This window comes from Saimiri boliviensis, chromosome 6 (assembly GCF_048565385.1).
Source record: "Saimiri boliviensis isolate mSaiBol1 chromosome 6, mSaiBol1.pri, whole genome shotgun sequence".
Taxonomy (NCBI): Eukaryota; Metazoa; Chordata; class Mammalia; order Primates; family Cebidae; genus Saimiri; species Saimiri boliviensis.
In genome coordinates, this window is record NC_133454.1 from 103,177,850 (window position 1) to 103,201,381 (window position 23,532).

Consider the following 23,532-nt stretch of genomic DNA (forward strand, 5'->3'; position numbering starts at 1 on the left):
GGGAGGGAAGGGGGAGATGCATCTGGAAGATAAAGGACTTGGGGTGAGAAAACTGAAGGGGAGAAAGGAAAGCTTCAAAGACTCCCAAGTTTGTGGTCAGCTGAGTAGCTGAGTGGATGATACCATTCACTGAGATGTGGGTCAGAAGTATTACTATGTGCTGAACACTATTCTAGGCCCTGGAAATTCAGGCATAAACTAGACCTGAATTCCCAGGGCCTGACCTAAAAGAATTCACATTCTAGGGAGTTTTAAAAAGGTATACACAGAATACATAAATATTTTGTAAAAAGTGCCAAGAGGGAAACAAACAAAGGACTTGGAGGAAAAACAGCAGGGATCAACTTTGATTAAGGCAGTCAAGGAAGGCCTCTCTGAGCAGGTGGCATTTAATCTAGGACCTAAAAGTCATGAACTAAACCAGTGTGCGATGAATGAGTATGTACGCATGTGCATGGTTTGGTATTGGGGAGAGGCAAGTACTCCAGGCAGAGGAAATAGCAGGTGTGAAGGCTCTGGAATGAGCAAGTACTTCACAGATAGAAGATCGGTTGGTTAGAGCAGAGTGAGGAAGTGCTGAGAGTGGCAGAAGATAAATTGTAGGGGCCAGATCATGGAAGGACTTGAAAGCTGATGAGAACAGTCTTACCAGAAAGGAAGTGATTCCTAATAAGAGACACGGGGAGAGGGAGAGAAATAACTATAGAAGGTGAGAGAGCTTGGAGATCCTGAACTCTAGTAGAGGAACTGGGCTTCTTCCATTTCATGAAATAAGGAGAAGCTGGATTCATGTTCCAGCAGATTGGTCGGTTTTTGTGGTAGGAAGGTGAGGAAGCTCATTACCAAATTACCTCTATTGCCCGAAGTATAAACAAAGACATTAGCTGAGAATATGGAGGGTGTGAGAGGCTTGACAACAGAATGAAAGGTATAAAACAGTCATCTTGGGGAATGGAACAGTGAACTACAAGAGAAACAAAGAATGGCTTTGTTTGGGCAGCATTAAGTGCCAATTTGAAGTTGAAATCATGAAGCAAGGCCAGACAACAAAGTTGTGCAATATTCTCCAGCAATGTTCAGCTGCTCAACACAGACCCAAAGAAATGGGTGGCAGGGTTCTTCCTGGCTAAAGGTTTGGCTAGGCCAACTACATATGTAAATTAGATCAACCATGATCTTAAATAACAACTGTTTCAATAGACTGGGTGTGGAAGCCAAATCACAGTGGGCTTCGCTCACTTTCATTTAGAAGTGAATGGAACTGAAGGCATGTTCTAATGACTCTTTCAATAGTGTTGCTATAAAGAAGGGCTAGACAGGGGAACAAAAGGGAAAACTAGTGAATTAAGACAGTTTTCTATCACATGCTAAGGGGTAACATTAGGAGACAGGGATTGATTAAACATACAGGAGAGCAAAGGTCTGAGAGGTCAGCCTTTGTAGAGATAGAGAAGCTGGCATTAGAAAAACAGGAATGGGAAGAAAGGTAAAGATGCAGGTAAGTACGTAATAATATTAATAATGTAATATTAAATATTGTAATAATAACACTGATAATAAGAATTGCTAACATTTATTGAATGCTTATTTTCTGCCAGGCATTCTTTTAAAGACTTTATATGGACTACTTTACCTTATCCTTATAACAACCCTATTGTACTAAGTGAGATTAAGTAACTTGTCCAAGGCCACCCAGATACCAAGTGGCAGAGCCAGGATTTGAACCCTGGCAGTCTTCTTCTAGATCCTAGTCCTTAACCTTTACATTATACTGCAGGTGGGAAAAGGAAAAAAAATTAAGAAATTTGCACTGAATAAGCTTTCACTTTCTTTGTGATTTTGGAGGCGAGGTCGCCTTTGAAACAGGTGTGGGGTGGAAGATGAGGTGAGATGGTGAGGTTACGGAACAGCTACTTACGGGAATGTAAAAGGAAGCTCCCCAGAGGACTGTCACATGCTACTCAGAGGCCAGCTGCAGTAGGACACTTGAATATTTGTAGGTACTAATTCATATATTTGAATGTACCCAAAAAAGTGTATGGTAAAGGGGTAGGGGTTGAGCAGAGAAGGAGATGACCATGGGAATGGGATGTTAGAGTAAGGGGGAGGTAAAGAAGAACAGCACTGATGAGGTCAAGGAAAACAAAGGGCAAGGTGCTGGATGTCCTTGTGTTGCAGAAATATCAAAGAACAGATATATATTCAGGGTCAACATATATAGGACACTGTGATAGTTAAGGTAAAGTTGAAAAAACAGTAGTAGTCTCTACCTGGTTTTTCTCTGCAACTAAGCAGAGCTCCCTAAAGGGTAGGGAATGAGCTCTTGGTATAGCCATACCTTCCACAGTACTTTGCTCGACAAACATTGGTTGCATTAAGATCATATCCCTACATTAAAAAGTCCTGTATCAGAAGTTACTGTATTTTGTGGACTGCTTCAGGCTCACAGGAAGTTATTTGGTCTACACAATGCTTAGAAAAGAGTTTGAGGCTATACTTTAAAATCAAGAGATTCCATATAAAATCTGAGTTTCCAGTTTTGTTTAAAATAGCAGACTAGACAATGGGCATAAATACTCCCACAGAGCAAAAAACAATCAGTGTTGTGTAGTGTTACCTCTTAAGATAGGGTAAATGCTGGGCCTATTATCTTCTTTTTGGTACTATCTGGCCAATCTACAATGCCGTATTCTCCATATAGCCTTCCATGAGTCACTGTTTGAAATGACCTTCCTCTCCCCTCTGTGCTTGCAAAATACTTTGTCATCCTCTAAAGGAACTTCGTCCTTTCCTCCAACGCCCCACTGCCCATTACGGGTATATATTAATTATAAATATGCATTTATAACTGCCCAAGTTTCTGAAGGGTAGGAACAACAACTTACTAATGTTTGCATTTTTCAGCCTGGACTTTAATATACGGTTTCTGGGTAAATGCTTTCTCTTTTAAGGAAATACTCCTTGACTTTTGCTGATGTTAGAGAAAATCAGTTCATGGGCCAGTCAGTAGGGTTTTAATTTCAGAACTGTAAAATCAGTTTAGAGATTTTTGTTATTTCAAATCTGACCTGAAAATAACACACTTGATGCTTGAAGAATCTTTAGAATTCAAGATGCAAGTCCATGTAACACAAATCACTTGGGAAAGTTACTGCAAAGGATAATAAAAAATTATTGAAAGGGCTACAGAGGGAGGCAAATAATATAATACGGGGTTCAGAAAAGAGTGTCTATCAAAGACAGAATAATAAATAAATAATACAAAGGTCTTGAGAGGGAAAGTTTTGGTGAGCAGGTCTTTCAGATTTTTTTCTCCAATCCAGCTCTCTCTCCTAGCTTGAAAGCAATACCCAGTGTGATGGTTAATATTAAGTGTCAACTTGATTTGATTGAAGGATACAAAGTATGGATCCTAGATGCGTCTGTGAAGGTGCCGCCAAAGAAGATTAATATTTGAGTCTGTGGGCTGAGAAAGGCAGATCTACCCTTAATCTAGATGGGCACAATCTAATCAGCTGCCAGCGTGGCTAGAATACAAGCAGGCAGAAAAATGTGAAAAGAGAGACTGGACTAGCGTCTTAGCCTACATCTTTCTCCTGTACTGGATGCTTGCGCCTCCAACACTGGACTGCAAGGTCTTCAGTTTTGGAACTTGGACTGGCTCTCCTTGCTCCTCAGCCTGCAAACGGCCTATTGTGGGATCTTGTGATCATGTGAGTTAATACTTAATAAACTTCTCTTTATATATATATATATACACATATATATATTTTTTTCCATTACTTCTGTCCCTCTAGAGAACCCTGATTAATACACCCAGTGTATAGTACCACATTTTGAGCATGTATCTCAAACTCAACATGTCCACAATATGACCATCATAAACTGCTTCTTCCTCCTGTATTCCCTTTCTGGTAAACCACCAGGCCCCAATCACTAGATCAGAAAGCTAAAAGTCATTCTTGATTTCTTTTCTCACTACACACATCTAATCAATAACCAAGACCTCCTGATTTTATTCCCTCACTCAGACAAGCAGCATCTCTTACTTGGATTACTATTACAGCTTCCTAGTCTGTCTCCATGCCTCTAGTCTTTTTAACTCTAGCCAGCAATCTCCAGGCTTTCTTTGGTCATCTTGCTCATTACCTCAGAGCCCTTAGTTTAAAAATCTAAGATTTGCTTATCAGGCCCTTTAGGTCTGGTCTTAGCTTTTTTCTTTAGCCTCATCTCTTCTCAAGTCCCTGGCCACTACTTTATGTTCCAGAACACCAAACTTAATATGGTAACACACCATGTCCTTGTCCCTGAGATTGTGTACATGCTACTTTCCCTGCTTGGAACATCCTTACTTTCATCAAATGTGGTTATGTCTTCCTGATTTTTTTAGGCCTCAGTAGATACTTTCACTTTTTCCTGAAATATTCTCTAACCCATTCAAGTGCATGCTCCTAAACTACCTTGCACTTTCCCATCTATGTCTTGCTGTCATGTCATACTGTCATATTGTCATACCATCCTTGTCTCTTCACTAATTTTTATCTCCCACTATACAGCATGTTCTATGGGGGAAGGAACAAGATGCAGCTTGCACTCTTAAATCCACAATGCCTGGCACATAGTAGGCACTCAATAAATATTCTTTGAATCAATCCCTTACAGTTGAACTCTCCCCTTCCTTAAGGCCAAAGAGACTGTCTCTTTCAATTGTCCACGACTCCCTAAAACTACAAAATTTCATAATTTCTTAAACTTTTCTTATTGCTGTTTTTATGTATTTGTACAAAACCAGACAAATACAAATATCTAGGGGGGCTCATGTATTTAACTGGATATGCAAATCTAGTGTAAGTAGTGGAAGCTGTGGTAACCTGGCCAGCACATACCCTTAGTAAAGGTGAAGGTAGCGTTCACTAGTAAGTGCAATCTAGATCCCATGAAGACATAAGGGCTCAGGCCAGGCGCAGTGGCTCAGGCCTGTAATCCCAGCACTTTGGGAGGCCGAGGCAGGTGGATCACCTGAAGTAAGGAGTTCAAGACCAGCCTGGCCAACACATGGTCTTGTTTTGGCCAACAAATGGCTGAAAAATACATGCAGTGTGAGGGTGGCTTTCCCTTCAATTCGGCTTAAGGAAGACTCATTCCTATAATCATCCCACAATCCATCTAAACGGAGGTAGTCAAGGAGCAACCACTCAGAGCAAAACGCTGGCTGCCGAGGCACAGCTCCAGTTTGTCAAACGTCTCCACAAACACCAAAACGGTGAAACCCCACCTCTACTAAAAATACAAAAAAATTTACCTGGGCTTGGTGGCAGGCGCCTGTAATCCCAGCTATTTGGGAAGCTGAGGCAGGAGAATTCGTTGAACCTGGGAGGCAGAGGTTGCAGTGAGCCACGATCATGCCATTGCACTCCAGGCTGGGCAAAAAGGGCAAAACTCCATCAAAAAAAAAAAAAAAAAGAAAAAAGAAAGAAATAAGGGCCCTATGCCACCATATGTTCTGAGGTTTTAAAAGAGGCTGAAATGGTTCTGGATTTTGAAATGGCCATGGTGGCTTACACCTGTAATCCCAGAACTTTGGGAGGCTGAAGCCGGTGGATCACCTGAGATAACGAATTAGAGACCAGTCTGGCCAACAAGGTGAAACCCCGTCTCCACTAAAAATACAAAAGTTAGGCCGGGCGCGGTGGCTCAAGCCTGTAATCCCAGCACTTTGGGAGGCCAAGGCGGGTGGATCACGAGGTCAAGAGATCGAGACCATCCCGGTCAACATAGTGAAACCCCGTCTCTACTAAAAATACAAAAAATTAGCTGGGCATGGTGGCACGTGCCTGTAATCCCAGCTACTCGGGAGGCTGAGGCAGGAGAATTGCCTGAACCCAGGAGGCGGAGGTTGCGGTGAGCCGAGATGCGCCATTGCACTCCAGCCTGGGTAACAAGAGCGAAACTCTGTCTCAAAAAAAAAAAAAAAAAAAAAAAATACAAAAGTTAACTTGGTGTGGTGGCACGCACCCATAATCCCAGCTACTCAGGAGGCTGAGGCAGGAGAATCGCTTGAACCCAGGAGGTGAAGGTTGCAGTGAGCCAAGATCTCACCATTGCACTCCAACCTGGGCGACAAGAGCGAAACTCTGTGTCAAATATATATGTATGTATGTATGTGTGTGTACATATATATATATTTAAGCCCATGAAAACTTTAACCCCAATATATGTCATGTCATACTATGTCATATTGTCATACCATCCTTGTCTTTAAGCCCATATATGTATATAGGCTTAAAGTTTTCATGAACATTGAGTGCAGCAAACAAAACATGCCTGTCCACCAAGCTGTCTATGGGTCATATCTAGTTTGAGAATCCTTGTTTATTCTCAGGTCCCTTGATTAAGGCTCTCTTTGATGCTCATTTTAATGACATTACACTAAGATTTACTGATTGAGGGTATGATCCCTTCTCCATACACACCTGCGTAGCAACGATCTCCAATTATCAGTCCTATCTCCAAGATCATCTCTCTCCCATCCAATCTTGCCTATCCAGCATTCTATTTTTAGAGTCGTCTTTGCTAATTTGGGGAAGTCATTTATTCACACAAATCAGTGGTTGACAAATGTTTAGCAATAAAATCTCCCGCAAACTATTACTTTTTAATTAGGACTTTCAACCCTGAGAAAGATATACATAGGAGGAATAAGACGGGGGGAAGAAGGAAGCTAATTTCAGGGGGTTTCCCTGCTTCTTAGGTGAGGTTTATCACATTGTGCTGAAACTGCGTATTCGTCTAGTTCTCCAGACCGCTATCTGAACGCGTAGAAGGAGCTCCATAAAACTGCTGGTTTGTGTAAATGGCCGAAAAATACAGGCAGCGTGAGGGTGGCTTTGCCTTCGACTTCGCCTTAAGGAAGACTCGTTCCCATAATCATCCCACAATCCATGTAAACGGAGGTAGGCAAGGAGCCATCGCTCAGGGCAACACGCTGGCTGCCGAGGCACAGCTCCGGTTTGTCCAGCGTCTCCCCAAACGCCGAACTGCTGGCCAGAGTGCAGAAAAGCAGCTCGGGGGGCGCAGTCTTCGCCCCACCTCCACTTCGGTCCTTCAAGACTCCTTTTCTAGCTGCCTTCCTGATAAATACTCGCAGAGGCCACCTCGACGCTCTCCTCTCTTCCGTTATTTGCTCCTTTCCAATGTTTGGCACCCAGCTCCCGCCGTCGGAGCGCCCCGCTCGGGACCACGGATCTCCCGAGGCCGCAGCCTCGCTTCCGAACCCGAAGGCCGCGGTGCACGCGGGAAGCTACCGGCCGGACCCGAAGCCCCGCCCCGCCAGACGCCCGGCCCGCGACCCCGTGCTCAGCTCCAGCCGCCGCGTCCCGACTGGGCCTCCCCTCGTCGGAATACCGGGCACCGGCGGTCCCGCCCCTACCTGCGCGTCGCTTCTCCGAGAACAACCGTCTCCCTCCGGAGCGTCACAGACAGACATGGCCCAGAGGAGGGAGCCGCGCGGCCTCCAGTCTCCGCACAGCTTTACGCGCGGCGCTTAGCCTGGGATCAGGCAGCTAGGCCGCAAATGCAATCAGGCGGCGCTGAGGGCAGCCCGGGGGCGGGGCGAACGGGGCTGGAGCCGGGGCTGAGATATCCAGCGGCGCCGCAGACCGCTCGGGAGGCGTGGCCAATGTAGTTGGAGGCGGGGCTAGGGGGGCTACAAGTTAGACCCTAGGCACCGCTAGCGTCTCGGGGCGTGGCCAACGATGCGGGAGGCGAGGCCGTGATGCTGGACAGGAGGCTGTGCTGCGTACAAGCCCATGAGAAAGCCTTGAAGATGGCGGCCTCCTGGAAGCTAGGCTGTGACCCGCGGCTGCTGCGTTACCTCGTGGGCTTCCCTGGCCGCCGAAGCGTGTCAGGGCTGGTGAACGGGGCTGTTGGGTGGTCTGTAAGCCGAGGATCTAGTTGGAGATGGTTTCACAGCGCACAGTGGCTTCGGGGTGAGTGGCCGGGGCTCGCTCAGCTTCTCTGTGTAGTTGAGTGATGGGTCCGGGTCGGGGCAGTCTTGAGGGCCTGCGTCTGGGTGTGGAGGTGCACGGGCTGCCTATTCCTTTCCCTCTTTCTCGGGGTGGGGTCCGCTGACTTTGCCTAATGCAGGCCATGAAGAGCTTTCTTGGCGGCCAGGGGTACTCTACTCTCTCCCGGGCCCCCTGGTTTGTGTGGCTTTGTGACCTTGCCTTGGAATTTGGGTCGTGAGGCACGGAGAGGGTTCCTAAATGCTCCTCCCACAGCCCCCTTTCCAATCTAGACTCAGGTTTCTTTAGTTAAGTTGTTAAACGTCTGGGACGAGAAAAAGCTGCCCAAGATTGCCGTAATTGAAAAGCCACTGTTGGGAGTTCTTACTTATTCTCTAGGCCTCTCTCTGTTGGAAAGTATTTTCATCAAGGCCAGTCGAGTTTTACTCCCACGCCTTGACTCGTGAAAGACTTAAATTTGCAAGTTCCTACGGCATCACAGAGATCCAGGAGAATGTTTTAAGCAAATACTTGCTTGAAAGAGTGAACATTTAGGAGCTAAATCATACCAAAACGTTTATTATAGGAAATTGTCGTTTGGTGATGATACTGATACAGTTAACACAATTATTGCAGTATTTAACAGTATGTAAAAATGCAGGCCGGGTATTATTTTTTCTTATTTGGGGTTGGAGGGAGGTGAGGATGGACAATAGGACTGACATTTTTTATTATGACGTATTACCTGCCAATCATCGTTCCTGGCACTCTACAGAATGAATTTTAATTTAAATAGTTCTAGTAGACATTGCCTTCATATTCTGAGCTACTGAGGCTCAGAAAATGAAAATTCCCACAGTCATATAGTAAGATGAGTGCATTGGGGTTCCTAAAGATTCAGTAATGGGAGCAATTTATTTCAGTTTTTTTTTGGTGTAATGTTTCATAACATACTCCTTGGAGCAGTGGTGCTTTAACAGTGTGTATAGAATTCCCTCTCTTCCCTTCTCCCAGTTTGTTGAAATTAAACTTTTTTATAGCTCCTAAAGATTTGGTCTGGTCTGGTGTGGGGCTCAGAAATCTGCATTTTACAAATAATGTAGGATGAGTTTTGATGTTTTATTTTGACATTTGATTAGAAACCTTAATATAATCTTTAACCTTAATTCCTTCTTGCCATGTAACAGCATAGTCATAAGTTGTGGGTATAAGGATGTGAACTTCTTTGAGGCATGGCATTCTGCATGTGAAGCTGTAGAAAGTATTTGGAAATACTAAGTATTTGGAAATTTTGGACTTTTTTCAAACACCAAGCGAAAATTTATCCCCTTCTGACTTTCATCTACATGCAGATTTTTGTTTTGCCATTCCAAAAACACGTGGCAAACCTTGAACTATTTGTCTTACAAAGTGTGAGTTTACGACGTTGTTTTTTTCTCTGAGCTTGGTAGAAACTGTAGTTTCGTAAAACTGAACAACTATTTGGGTTACTGTAGACTCTGTAAATTAAGTACATTTATTGAACTGTTTCCTCTTTCACACAAATATCCAGGATTTTAAACTTTGACAGTTGGAACTACCTTTGGAGTTTTGGTTTCCTTAAGAGGTGTTGGCAGTATTTTTATGAGCTGTGGCATATGCCATTTTCTTAGCACTTCCTAGAATTTCTCATTCACTTCTCACATAACCGAGTAAAGTTGGCATCATCTGCATTTAGTTGGACAAAAACAACAAGACTCAGAGAAATTGAGTCTCCTAAAGGCACACAACTATGTTAATGAACTGAAGTGCATGTATACATTTTTATACATATGTTAGTTTGTTTAACAAATCTTTAATTTGTGTAATTCTCTCAACAGATTTATTGAGAATGCAGAGACTGTCTTTTTTACCACTTATATTGTTGAAGAATGAGTGAATAAATTAGCATCTATCAGGTGCCAGGCACATGATAACCTGCTTGGGAAGTAGTGGCCAGCTGAATGAAAAAGATTCTCAGTGTTTGCCACATGGCACATTTAATCATTCTTAGCTCTTGGACATACAATACAAAAGGTATTTATAGTCTCCTTGGGGACATAAACAATAAAGGCATGATTTCATTAGTGTATACAGTAAGCTCAGAAGGGGTAAGTTTGAGATGATGAAGAAATAATATATAAGGCAGCTTCCTAGAGGAAGAGGTGACAGCCCTTTAGGCTGAAGGAACAGCAGAAACAAAGATCCAGAGGTCCGGGTGATATTTATATAATTGACACAGCATCTTAAACAGTTTTTCAATCCACCCTAGACAGTTAAATTCAAAGAGTTCATATTGCTGCCCTTTCAGAGTAGGTAGTATGATTTGGAATATAATATGTTAATAATATTGGTTTTGAGTTGTCTCTGAAGAATAACATGTTGAATTTAAAATAACCTGTGAATAGAAAAGTAAATGAGGTTCAATCTTGGTGGCCATTTGCCTAATATATAATTATAGGCGTTGCATATTATATATGTTAAATAAACACATCTAAGGAAGCTGGAAACCAAAGAAGTTATAAAAGAACGCTAGAGTCTACAGTAGAATTGCAAGTTGGCAGCCAGTGAACTGACCCACATTGTTTTAGTAGAAAAATTTATGGCAAAATTTTAAAATCAGGAGACTTTACAGAAAAATTTAGATTTTTGTTTTAACTTTAAAATTAAACCCTATGTGGTGACAGTTGCCTAACACTGGGTAATGATTGTTCTTTTTAGGTAGGAAATTACTTCCTACTTTGTCACTGTCCCCCCTACCCTGTATTACACCTCAGCAAGGCTGAATGTCCCTTGGTATTTGCATCACCTCTAGTTGTCATTTTTTTCTTGTACCCTTATCTATATGGAAAGCAGAAGCAAATGACCAAGAGAAAGTGGGAGAAAGCAGATATCGTGTATGTATGTAAAGGAGGAAACTGCCTATCCGTTTAATATGAAAATAAAGGATGTCAGAAGCTAAAGAAAAAACCTTAACATGCTAGTCCTCTTCTCTCACCTGCCTGTTTTGTGTAGGCATCTGAGTTTTTTGACAGCAGTGCTATAACAAAGAGAGAGGGAACTTCTTTGATAGAGTTAGTAGTATGGTATTTCTGCCAAAACATGGATCCTCTTTTAGGCCTGGTTCTTATTAAGTGCTTATACACTGATAACTGTTAAGATTGATACTCTTGTTCAAATTCTCGTTTAACTGTGGAGACAAACACGTAGAATAACTATAGTAAAAGCAGGGTTTATTAAAAGGACATAACATCACTTATCAAGGGGATACCATAATTATTCCATCTATTTCTTCTAGGGCCCCTATTGTTTGTCTTCTTTCTCTTATTTTTCTCTGCATACTTGCCATTCTTTTTGCTCCTGACTTTTCTTTCTCATTGTTAGCTTGCCTTGCCTCAGTGATCATTCAGCCCTTTACGCCCGATGCTCTGTCAGTTTAGTTTAAGTGCCCACCATCATTTCTGTAATCTCCTTCCAAATTCCTTGAATAAAGAAACTAACCCAGCATAGATCAGTTGTGCTATAGGGGATGCAAGGCTGATTTCTTTAGAAGGCTATGACTTGAATATTTTCTTTAAGAAAGTAGTATAAGTTGAGGATCAATGATTGTCATGTTTGTTGCCATGACCGTCTGACTAAAATAGGCCAGTAGTGCAGTAGTCCTTTATGTTAATAGTTTCTACACTAAGTAATGACCAAGCAAAATGTATCATCATGTAAGCAAAGCAGATCTAGGCTACTCAGATCAGGATGTTTACACATCCAAAGAAAATAGGGCAGGGGTAAGTGAGATCTTACTACAGGTAGCAACAGGAGGGACTAAGAAGATTTAGATGATCAGGAAATACTTTGTATAGTTTACTTTGTTTTAAAACATTTTATTCTCTATATGAAAGCAGGGCATTAGAGAAGTAGCCATCACATAGTGAGCTCACTATATTTGCATTACTTCTAACCATTGTAAAAACCCTGCAAGGGTTTGTCAGGTTTCATAGAAGAAGAAATAGAGAGGTTTTAGCATTTTGCCCAAGGTTAGTGGATAAGTGAATGACCCCTTTGGAACTATGTACATGATGATGTCCAGAGGAAGAAAAGAGGACTTTCTTCTTGGATGTCTTTTTTGCAAAACGAAGAAACATCTACTGTTAATCACAGCAGAATTTCCTTATATTGTATTGACCAGAATTGGGTCATATGCCCTTTCTTAAGTTAGTCACTGGCTTGACTTCACTGGTGTGACAAATGGATAGACTTTGACTAATCAAGGGACTGGGTGTGGAATCACTAACTCTGAGTACATATGCACAAGAAAAATAGATAGCTGAACAAAATTGGGCTTCTACCAGCAAGAAAGAAGTTTAGGGAGTAGGTGTGGGAATAATAAGTAGCATTTATTGAGAGCTTACTATGTACTATGCACCCTTGCAAGCACTTTACATGAATCAGCTCATTTAATATTCACAACTTATGCTATACTCTGGTAAATAGTTCCAGTTTTAACCCAGATCTGACACCAATGCCTGTTTTCTTAACCATGATCTACCTCAGTATCAAGTGATAGTTTCACTATAGATTTCAGCAGAACAGTGTCAGCATGCTGATGTTTTGTTCATCATGTGTACATTCTATAGGAAGACTTCTGCTTTTTAAAAAAAAAATGAAATCAGACTGTAGTAATAACTGCATTGTACACTAGCATTTCTGTGACAGCCTATCATTTTATAACAATTAAGGGCAAAATTCTTGACTAGATATAAGGGTAGCAGGACTATTTAAGAGTTAGAGTATATATTGACCTCCTCTTATTTGTAAATTTCTAAGATGATGTACTCTTAAATATACCTTCTCATTGTTATCTTGAACATAATTTGCCTTTTACAACAAAATATGTAAGTCCCCAAAATATCGTGTGTGTGTGTATGTGTGTATTCTTTCGCTTGGCTGTAAATGGAATGGTGATTTCTTTTTGCTCTTGTCCCAAGATGGCAAAGTAAAGTGAGATTCATGTAGAATTTTAATATAGTTTAATACCGAGAAGGCCATTATTACAAACTGAAATCTATTCTAAAATGTTTGGTTTATTTCATTCAAAGAAAATGTGTTTTACACCGTATGCTATCTGAAAATTCCAGCCAACCTCTTTTCTAATGTGCCATTGGATACTAAATACAAGTATAAAAATATAGAATCCATAGATTCTATAAACAAGATGAGGTATATGGTGAGTCGTTCATTTTTTTGGTAGGCAGTGCATTTACTATAGCTAGTGATCTGCTTGATACCTTTCCGTTACTCTATAAATCAAGGACTTTATCATATGAAACATTTCTAGGGAAAAATTAGGATCAACAAATGTATAATTCAGGAAATACTGCTTGGGAATCTGTTGGCCTTGGTTTTTGGAGGGAAACAAATCTGTTAGACTACTGATAAAAGCTATACCACTTCTTCAGGAAAGTGCATACATGCAAAATTTTGTATATAATTCTGAGTCCAGGGGACTTGGATCTCCCTGTAATTTATCCGTAAGTACCACATAGTCTAGAGCCTATTTCCATAAACATTTTCGTCATTTCCTAGCTTTCTGTTTTTTGGATAATAGCTATCCTAATGGATATTAAGTAGTACATACAGTACAGATTTGTTTTTGTTTTCCTGTTTTTATCAGGTAGAATCTCGGCTCTCATAATTTTTTGATGGTCTGATGACACTTTTATCTACTGTGTAGTACTTGTGTATTTATCTTCCCATCTAAATTGCAGTCCTTTTGAAGTCAAGATTCTGGTTTGGTCTAGGGCTAGGGTAACAGGTGCTCAGTAGGCATTTGCAAAACGTCTAATTTAGCTTTTAGCTTTGGGAGTGAATAGTATGACAGCACTGAAGGTAAAACATTTGCTTGGTTTTTAAATATGAAATATAGTTGGAACAGAGATCAACAATTAGTATACGTTAGTCATGAGAACACTGCTGAATTAGGTAAAGGAGAGAGTAAAAGGGGAACCTTCAAGTTGAGGCTGGGAAGGTGAAAGGAACCTGTGAATGCATCTCTCATTACTCCAGGAAGGAACTGAGATATTCTAAAATATTGTGACATCCTACAGTGTTATAGAATATTGTGGTATATCTAGCCAGCTATCCAGATGCCTCCATCAAAAATAAATAGCTGCCCATCAAAAATAAATAGCTAACATTTTTGAGACTTACTCTTTGCCAAGCCCCATGTGTTTGTTACCTTATTTATTGATTGATTTTGAGACAGAGCCTTACTCTGTCACCCAGGCTGGAGTGCAGTGGTGCAATCTCGGCTCACTGCAACCTCCACCTCCCGGGTTCAAGCCTCCCAGGTAGCTGGGACTATAGGCATGTGCCACCATGCCCAGCTAATTTTTGCATTTTTGGTGAAGATGGGGTTTCACCATGTTGGCCAAGCTGGTCTCGAACTTCCAACCTCATGTGATCTGCCCACCTTGGTCTCCTAAAATGCTGGGATTGCAGGCATAAGCCACTGTGCCCGGGCTACCTTACTTCTTTACAAAAATCTATTTATGTCACCATTTTAGAGAAGAGGAGGCACACATAGATTGAATAAATAACTTGTAGGTGGTGGATCTGAAATTTGAGCCTACACAGTTTGTTTCCAGTGTTTGCTCTCCAAATCACTGTGGTATTCTGCTTCTCCTTGAGTTTTTTTTTTAATTAAATATTTTACAAAATAATAAGTCTTTCATTTAGCACAGTAGTAGATGCATATAGTTTAAATAGTACTGAAAGGTTTGTAACAGTACAGTGGATCTCTGCCCCATCTCTCGCAACTTCCCCAGTCTTCCTTAGAAGCAACCAGTTTTGTCTCTTAACTTTCTTCTGGCATTTGCCCGTCTCCCTGATTCTATTTTAGCCATTATTGGTGGACTACTGCCCATCAATGCCATCCTCTGTGTTTTCCCTCCCCAGTAAAATTTTTGTGTAGTTCTTGCTCAAATATTCAGTGTTTACACTAAACAAATATGCATAATTGAGGATTGTCTCATATTTTGATTGATAGCTTTGTTTTTGCTGTAGTTATTGCTGTCTCTTTAATTTTTAATTAGGTTTCTCTGATTATTTCTGATTTATCTAGCACTGTGTAATAGCTTCTCCACACAGTTTTCTGTAATGTCAGCCACATCAGATACTTTCTCAGTTAACTTATTTTTGCAGTTTTATGTATCTCCAGCTGGGTAGATTGAACCTCAGACTCTTTTTGCCCTCTCCGGAGAAAACCAGCTTCAGTCTTCTGTTGAATGAGGGTGGGGTTGTTACCTACCACTGGATTAAGTGGGGGAATCTAGTTATCTAACTACTTTTCATACAGCAGCCACCCAAATCCTCCTTGGCTTAGGATACGGCTTTCTGGGGTCTCTATAATTAATTATTATTTATCTATTTACTTTTCTGCTTCCAAAATTATGTGCCGTTATTTCTTTTTCTCTGTCCTTGTGGTTTTCTGTTTAAAAATAACAAAAACAAAAAGCACCTTCTAAACTTAGGTAAGTTTGGAAAAGGAGGTAAGATTGGATAAATTTATTACAGAAATGTCTGAAAATGTAGGTTATCAGAAATAAAAGCAATAATAAAATTACCTTCTAGTAAGATAAGTACTAGTCATCACTAGCTAGAGATGACTACTGTTGTCATTTTGGAATATTTCATTTCAGTCTTTGTGTACAAGCTGAGCAGGTAGAAATTGGATGATGCCATATACAAGTTTGAGCATCTCTAATCTGAAACTGATATCCAAAGCTTTTTGAGCACTAACCTGATGCTCAAAGGTGATACTCAAAGGAAATGTTCATTGGAGCATTTGGGATTTTGGACTTTGAGATGAGGGATGCTCAACCAGTAAGAATAAATCAAATATTCCAAAATCTGAAAAAAATCTGAAGTTCGGAACTCTTTCTAGTCCCAAGCATTTCTGATAAGGCATACTCAACCTATATATATTGCTTGTGGGTTATCTTTTATGTTTGTTAGCATGCCAAGAGGTATAAATGCTGTTTTCACATTCATTTTCTGTTGTGGTCCAATGACATTTTCAGTCTATTTTTACGCCAGTACCACACCAAAATAACTATTTGAACTAAGAAGGCTTATGTGACAAATGGTCATTAAAAAAAAATGCTGTAAACTGTCTTTATTCCAAGTGTTAGTGTTATTCTGTTCCTAGTGCAGATTTTTAAATTACCTTTACTTTATTCTGCTTTATTTCATCCAGCCTGCAGATGGCAGAATTGTTTTATTTGAACAGCAATTTTGAATGCTCCATTTTATTTAGTGTGTTCTGACATTGGAATGAGAAGCGATTAAATGAACAGTCTCTTTCCCAATTAAAAAAGAAGCAAATTAATGTTAGAGACAGGGAGCCACACTAAGAAAGTACTGGGTACTTTTTCATTTGGTCTATCTTCATTTCATGATTTTTGCGTGCTTGGATTATAGGCCTATAAATGAACTAGAGCATGATGTGTAAGCTGTAACATATGTAAACTGCTGAATTTCCTTAATTACTTTAGTCAGAGGGAGCTTAAATCTGCTTCATATTAACTAACCATGAAGCAGTTTATTTTGCATTTATATTTTAGGAGTTTGCTTGTATTATTACTGTTTTTTTAATCTGGAGACCTTTTAGCGTTCATGTATAAATCATCAATTTAAAGCTTTGATATGATTGAGTTTGCTGAAGTATGAGTGTTTTATTCTTAGGATAAAAGAAATACTTTAGGGAACCAGAAATTAGAATTAGATTAGTGTACCATATTTGAAATTGAAGTCAGATATTATGCTATAGAAAAATTGGAAGAGCAAATTTGAATAGAGGAATTGCTTAGAAGTCAGATATTATGCTATAGAAAAATTGGAAGAGCAGATTTGAATAGAGGAATTGCTTAGAAGAACTGTAAAATTCAGTGATTGGTAAATTGCTCATGTGGCAGATACGACAGGGAAAGCAGCAATATACTAAGCAAACATTTTTACTTCATTCTGTTGATGTAAAAAAAAAAAGGTAAAATTGTTCTAATAAGTCATGAGACTTAAAATCAGCACGTTTAAATATAAACTACTGGATGACCATTATATGTTACAATAGTCATCTTAAAATTTTAAAAATGTTTTGTAACTGCTGTGGAAGGGTAGACTTCACAAGCCAATTAGGTATAATTTGCTAGCTTTATGAGAAGGAGCAGAATACTGAAGTACTACAAAAGTGTTAAATTCTGACTAAATTTTGAGTACCTTGTGGGTACTAATTGAAAAACCTCTATAATGATTGCAGCAAATGGCTTACCTATAGTTGTGCAAAACTAATATTGGTAAGAAACATAATTGGTGCATATTTTAAGGCCTTCTTAATTTGACAAGAGAGTGGTAGAATGTACTGCTTACTGGAATGAGGAGGGAGTCTATATATAATTTCAAATGCAAATTAATATTAGGTAAAGGTTAAAATTCCATTCAAAGGCATCTGGGAGAGTCTACACTATCTCAGTAGAGCGGACTACAGCCATAAAGGGCAAATATTAATTATGTGCAGCCCTGTCACTTTTGAAGCTGATATTATGATTGTGTAATTACTTTTCCATCAGAAAAATACATCTGGAAAAGATATCACATGGTGTTCTAATCAAAAGAGGGTATGATATACTAGAATGAAATATGTACTTTTATTACACATTAATGCTTATGTTATGAAATGATTTTTCTAGCATGAAAGTCTGAGGATAGATTGGTTAATCAGAAAATACATTGCACATTTAACTCTCCATAATAAGTGAGTATAATCAATCCAGAGATAGTATTGAATAATGGAGATGTCCAAAATATCTTTCTTTGGTTTTTGTCACTTTCATTTCAGAGTAAAGATAGTGATCTACAGAATTTTTGTGTTATTATAATTGAGATAAGCAATTTCAATTCATTTCATGAAGGGTGATTTATAAGGAATGATTATATCCTTTTTATTTTTAAAATATGAAAATTTTTTAGTTTTTTGATGTGGCAACTTAGAAAATAATACTTAACAAATGCAGAGGTTTCATAATATAGTCCTTAATGTCAAGAATAATGGAAATGTGAAGGTCTCTTAGGTGAGAGATTATAATAGGAGATAGAATTATAAGATTAATATGAATTGTGTCATAACAACTGGAACCAAAGCATACAAATTGGAATCTGGCTGTAGAATCATTGAAGTCCATTTAGCTGCTTCTTTGAAATTGAGCACTTTGATATATAAATATAATTTGTATATACTTATGACATATTCTGTTCATAATGCCTGGCTTGAACTTTTTGATAGAAGGCACACATTGGGACTTTTTTTTTTTTTTTTTAAAGATTTTGTTTTCAAAAAGAGCTATGGTGCTAATGATTGTTTCTTTTGCTGTGCATAAACTGTTAAGTTTAATGAGATCTCATTTGTCTATTTTGGCTTTTCTTGCCATTACTTTTGGTGTTTTAATCATGAAGTCCTTTCCTATGCCTATGTCCTGAATGGTATTGCCTAGGTTTTCTTCTAGTGTTTTTATGGTGTTAGGTCTTATGTTTAAGTCTTTAATCCATCTGGAGTTAATTTTAGTGTAAGGTGTCAGGAAGGGGTCTAGTTTCTGCTTTCTGCACATGGCTAGCCAGTTTTCCCAACACTATTTATTAAACAGGGAATCCTTTCCCCATTGTTTGTTTTCATCCGGTTTGTCAAAGATCAGATGGTTGTAGATGTGTGGCATTGCTTCTGAGGCCTCTGTTCTGTTCCATTGGTCTATATCTCTGTTTTGGTACCAGTACCATGCTGTTTTGATTACTGTAGTCTTGCTGTATAGTTTGAAATCAGGTAGCATGATGCCTCCAGCTTTGTTCTTTTTGCTTAGGATTGTCTTGGCTATGCGGGCTCTCTTTTGGGTTCATATAAAGTGTTGTTTTTTTTTTTTATTTTTCTGCTTCTGTGAAGGTCAATGGTAGCTAGATGGGGATAGCATTGAATCTATATATTACTTTGAGCAGTGTGGCCATTTTCATGATATTGATTCTTCCTAACCATGAGCGTGAACTGTTTTTCCATCTGTTTCTGTCCTCTCTTATTTCCTTGATCAGTGGTTTGTAGTTCTCCTTGAAGAGGTCCTTTACATTCTTTGTTAGTTGTATTCCTGGGTATTTTATTCTCTTTGTAGCAATTGTGAATGGTAGTTCACTCATGATTTAGCTCTCTCTTATTGGTGTATAGGAATGCTTGTGATTTCTGCACATTGATTTTGTATTCTGAGACTTTGCCGAAGTTGCTTATCAGCTTAAGGAGATTTTGGGCTGAGACAATGGGGTCTTCTAAATATACAATCATGTTGTCTGCAAATAGAGACAATTTGACTTCTCTTTTCCTAATTGAATACTTTTTCTCTTTCTTGCCTGATTGCTCTGGCTAGAATTTCCAATCCTATATTGAATAGGAATGGTGAGAGAGGGCATCTTTGTCTAGTTCCAGTTTTCAAAGAGAATCCTTCCAGTTTTTGCCTGTTCAGTATGATATTGACTGTGGGTTTGTTGTAAATAGTTTTTATTATTTTGAGATATGTTCCATCGATACCTAGTTTATTGATGGTTTTTAGCATAAAGGGCTGTTGAATTTTGTTGAAGGCGTTCTCTGCATCTATTGTCATGTGGTTTTTGTCTTTGGTTCTGTTTATGTGGTGAATTATGTTTATAGATTTGCATATGTTGAACCAGCCTTGCATCTCCGGGATGAAGCCTACTTGATTGTAGTGGAAGCTTGTTGATGTGCTGTTGCATTCGATTTGCCAGCGTTTTATTGAAAATTTTTGCACCAATGTTCATCATGGATATTGGCCTGAAGTTTTCTTAGTTGAGTCTCTGCCAGATTTTGGTATCAGGATGATGTTGGTCTCATAAAATGAGCTAGGGAGGATTTCCTCTTTTTGTATTGTTTGGAAGAATTTCAGAAGGAGTGGTACCAGCTCCTCCTTTGTACGTCTGGTAGAATTTGGCTGTGAACCTGTCTGGACCTGGACTTTTTTTGGTTGGTAGGCTATTAATTGCTGCCTCAACTTCAGCCCTGGTTATTGGTCTATTCAAGGTTTCAACTTCTTCCTGGGTTAGTCTTGTTTGGGGGAAAGTGTCCAGGGAATTTATCCATTTCTTCCAGATTTACTGGTTTATGTGCATAGAGTGGTTTGTAGTAATCTCTGATGGTAGTTTGTATTTCTGTGGAGTCGGCGATGATATCCCCTTTGTCGTTTTTTATTGCATCTATTTATTTTTCTCTCTTTTTTTATTATTCTAGCTAGCAGTCTATTTTGTTGATGTTTTCAAAACACTTGCTTTTTCATTTATTGATTTTTTTTGAAGGGTTTTTTGTGTCTCTCCTTCAGTTCTTCTTTGATCTTAGTTATTTCTTGTCCTCTGTTAGCTTTTGAGTTTTTTTGATCTTGCTCCTCTAGCTCTTTCAATTTTGATGATACAGTGTCAATTTTGGATCTTTCCTCACTTCTCATGTGGGCATTTATTGCTATAAATTTTCCTCTAGACATGACTTTAAATGTGTCCAAGAGATTCTGGTACATTGTTTATTTGTTCTTGTTGGTTTCAAAGAACATCTTTATTTCTGCCTTCATTTCATTGTTTATCCAGTCAACATTCAGGAGCCAGTTGTTCAGTTTCCATGAAGTTGTGCAGTGCTGAGTTAGTTTCTTAATCCTGAGTTCTAATTTGATTGCACTGTGGTCTAAGAGACTGTTTGTTATGATTTCCATTCTTTTGCATTTGCTGAGGAGTGATTTACTTCCAATTATGTGGTAAATTTTAGAGTAGGTGCGATGTGGTACTGAGAAAAATGTATATTCTATGGATTTGGAGTGGAGAGTTCTGTAGATGTCTATTAGGTCTGCTTGGTCCAGATCTGGGTTCAATCCTGGATATCCTTGTTGATTTTCTGTCTCTTTGATATGTCTAATATTGACAGTGGAGTGTTAAAGTCTCCCACTATTATTGTGTGGGAGTCTAAGTCTCTTTGTAGGTCATTATGAACTTGTTTTATGTGTTTGGGTGCTCCTGTATTAGGTGCGTATATATTTAGGATACAGGTATTGATCAACTTATGACCTATGCAACTTACGACCATTCGACTTTACGATCACAATCACTAGCCACGACTGCTCTGCGTCTGGAAGCGCAAACATTGCCCAGCTGGGCTTACGACAGTGTGGACCAGCTTCCAGCAGCACTACCATCTCCATGTGCACCATTTCAACTGTTATCCCAGACTCAGTACAGCAATTTGTGTTTTGTGTCTTGGATATTTTTCATCAAACCCCTCCCAAGATGTCTGCCAAAAGGAAATTGTCTTTGTCTACGCCTCAGCCTGCCAAGAAGGAAAGAAAGGCCATCGATCTCGACACGAAAATGAAGGTAATTAAGCAGTACGAAGGAGGAAAGAAAGTGAATGTGATCGCACGTGATACGAAGTTATCACATTCGACTGTGTTGACGATTTTGAAAGATAAAGAATTCGTGAAGCTGTGAAAGGTTCTGCACCCATGAGATCAACAGTTATAACAAAGCAATGAAGCAGGCCCATCCACGAAATGGAGAAATTGCTATATATTTGGATGGAAGATCAAATTCAAAAACGGACACCATTAAGTCTTTTTACTGTGCAGATAAAGGCGAAAAGTCTATTTCAGACTCTGAAGGAGCGTGCTGGAGAAGATTACAGTCAAGAATTTATAGCAAGCACTGGCTGGTTCCAGAGATTGAAGAAAAGATTCCAAATGCATAGTGTTCGAGTGACTGGAGAAACAGCGAGTGTGGATGAGGAAGGAGCATGTAAGTTTGTTGATAGTCTGGATGAATTAATTACAGATGAGGGATATCTAGCAGAACAGATTTCCAATGTTAATGAACTTACAAATGAAGAGCTAATTGAACTGGAAGAAGCAAGAGTGGCAGAAGAAGAAAGAAGAGAAGCAGAGAAAGAAGAGGAGGAGCCAGAAAGAAAGTTCACCACTGAGGGATTATTAGACGATTTATCTTTACTGAATAAATTTCTTATACATTTCAAAGCAATGGACCCAAACATCGAACGATTTGCAAGGATTGAATGGATGGCGCACGATATATTTTGTCTGTATCGAGAAATTTATGAAGGAAAAAAAACATACAATTCAGACAAATCTCACCATGTTTATGAAAAAACCAACTCCGGTAACCCCAACTGCTGCCTCAGATGACGACATCAATGATCCACAGCTGAGCACCAGCGGCCAATAAAATGTTTTGTACATGTTTATATATTTTGATATGTTTTGCAATTGGGAAAATGTTTCCTATGGTATTTTTTTACACCTGTATTTTGTATTTTTGTATGCACCTGTATTTTGCAATTTTGTATGTTTTGCAAATATTAAACCGGTTGTACTGGTAATGCAGTGTTTTACTTAAACCTGACAAATGTAAAAATAAGAAACAAAATGGTGTAGAGATGATACAAATGGCATAAAATGAACAAAAAAATTATGAAATTATGATATATCACAATAATGAAAGAAAATTATGATAAATTATGACTTGAAGATTTTTATAACATCATTTCACAGTACTGTACATATAGCCTGCTCAACTTACTACTAAATCATGTTACAACTGGTCTGTCAGAACCAATCATGGTTGTAAGTTGAGCATTAGCTGTAGTTAGCTATTGTTACATTGATCCTTTTACCATTATATAATGCCCTTCCTTGTCTCTTTTGTTCTTTGTTGGTTTAAATCCATTTTATCAGAGACTAGGATTGCAACCTCTGCTTTTTTTTTTCTCTCCATTTGCTTGGTGAATCTTCCTCCATCCATTTTTAGTCTGTGTGTGTCTTTGCATGTGAGATGGGTCTCCTGAATACAGCACACTGATGGGTCTTGACTTTTTATCCAATTTGCCAGTCTTTGTCTTTTGATTGGGGCATTTAGGCCATTTACATTTAATGTTAATATTGTTATGTGTGAATTTGATCCTGCCATTTTGTTACTGGCTGGTTGTTTTGCCCATTAGTTGATGCAGTTTCTTCATTGCATCATTGGTCTTTACCATTTGGTACATTTTTGCAGTTGCTGGTACTGGTTGTTCCTTTCCATGTTTAGTGCTTCCTTCAGGAGCTCTTGTAAGGCAGGTCTAGTGGCCACAGAATTTCTCAGCATTTGCTTGTCTGTAAAGGATTTTATTTCTCCTTCACTTATAAAGCTTAGTTTGGCTGGATATGAAATTCTGGGTTGGAAGTTCTTTTCCTTAAGGATGTTGAATATTGGCCCCCACTCTCTTCTGGCTTATAGGATATTTGCTGAGAGATCCGCTGTGAGTTTGATGGGCTTACCTTTGTGGGTGACCCAACCTTTCTCTCTAGCTGCCTGTAGCATTTTTTCCTTCATTTCAACCCTGGTGAATCTGACAATTATGTGCCTTGGGTTTGATCTTTGTGGTGGT

The 23,532-nt window shown here is 39.3% G+C and overlaps 2 protein-coding genes across 4 annotated transcripts in view; one reads left to right on the forward strand and one right to left on the reverse strand.

Annotated features, from left to right (window-relative positions):
- The window catches only part of APIP (APAF1 interacting protein), a 32,050-nt gene extending 24,459 nt beyond the window's left edge, over positions 1-7,591 (reverse strand). Inside the window, exon 1 of one of the 3 annotated variants that reach the window (XM_003919985.4) lies at positions 7,430-7,591. In XM_003919985.4, coding sequence (XP_003920034.1) covers positions 7,430-7,486 — 57 coding nt within the window. In that variant the 5' untranslated portion in view covers positions 7,487-7,591. Of the gene's footprint in view, positions 1-5,302; positions 5,774-7,429 lie in introns of those variants that run through there. The other 2 variants (XM_039470776.2, XM_074401298.1) reach the window with 2 other exon arrangements.
- Positions 7,592-7,650: 59 nt separating this feature from the next.
- PDHX (pyruvate dehydrogenase complex component X) overlaps positions 7,651-23,532 on the forward strand; it is a 75,203-nt gene continuing 59,321 nt past the window's right edge. Inside the window, exon 1 of the mRNA XM_003919984.4 lies at positions 7,651-7,988. Coding sequence (XP_003920033.2) covers positions 7,775-7,988 — 214 coding nt within the window. The 5' untranslated portion in view covers positions 7,651-7,774. The remainder of the gene's footprint in view (positions 7,989-23,532) is intronic.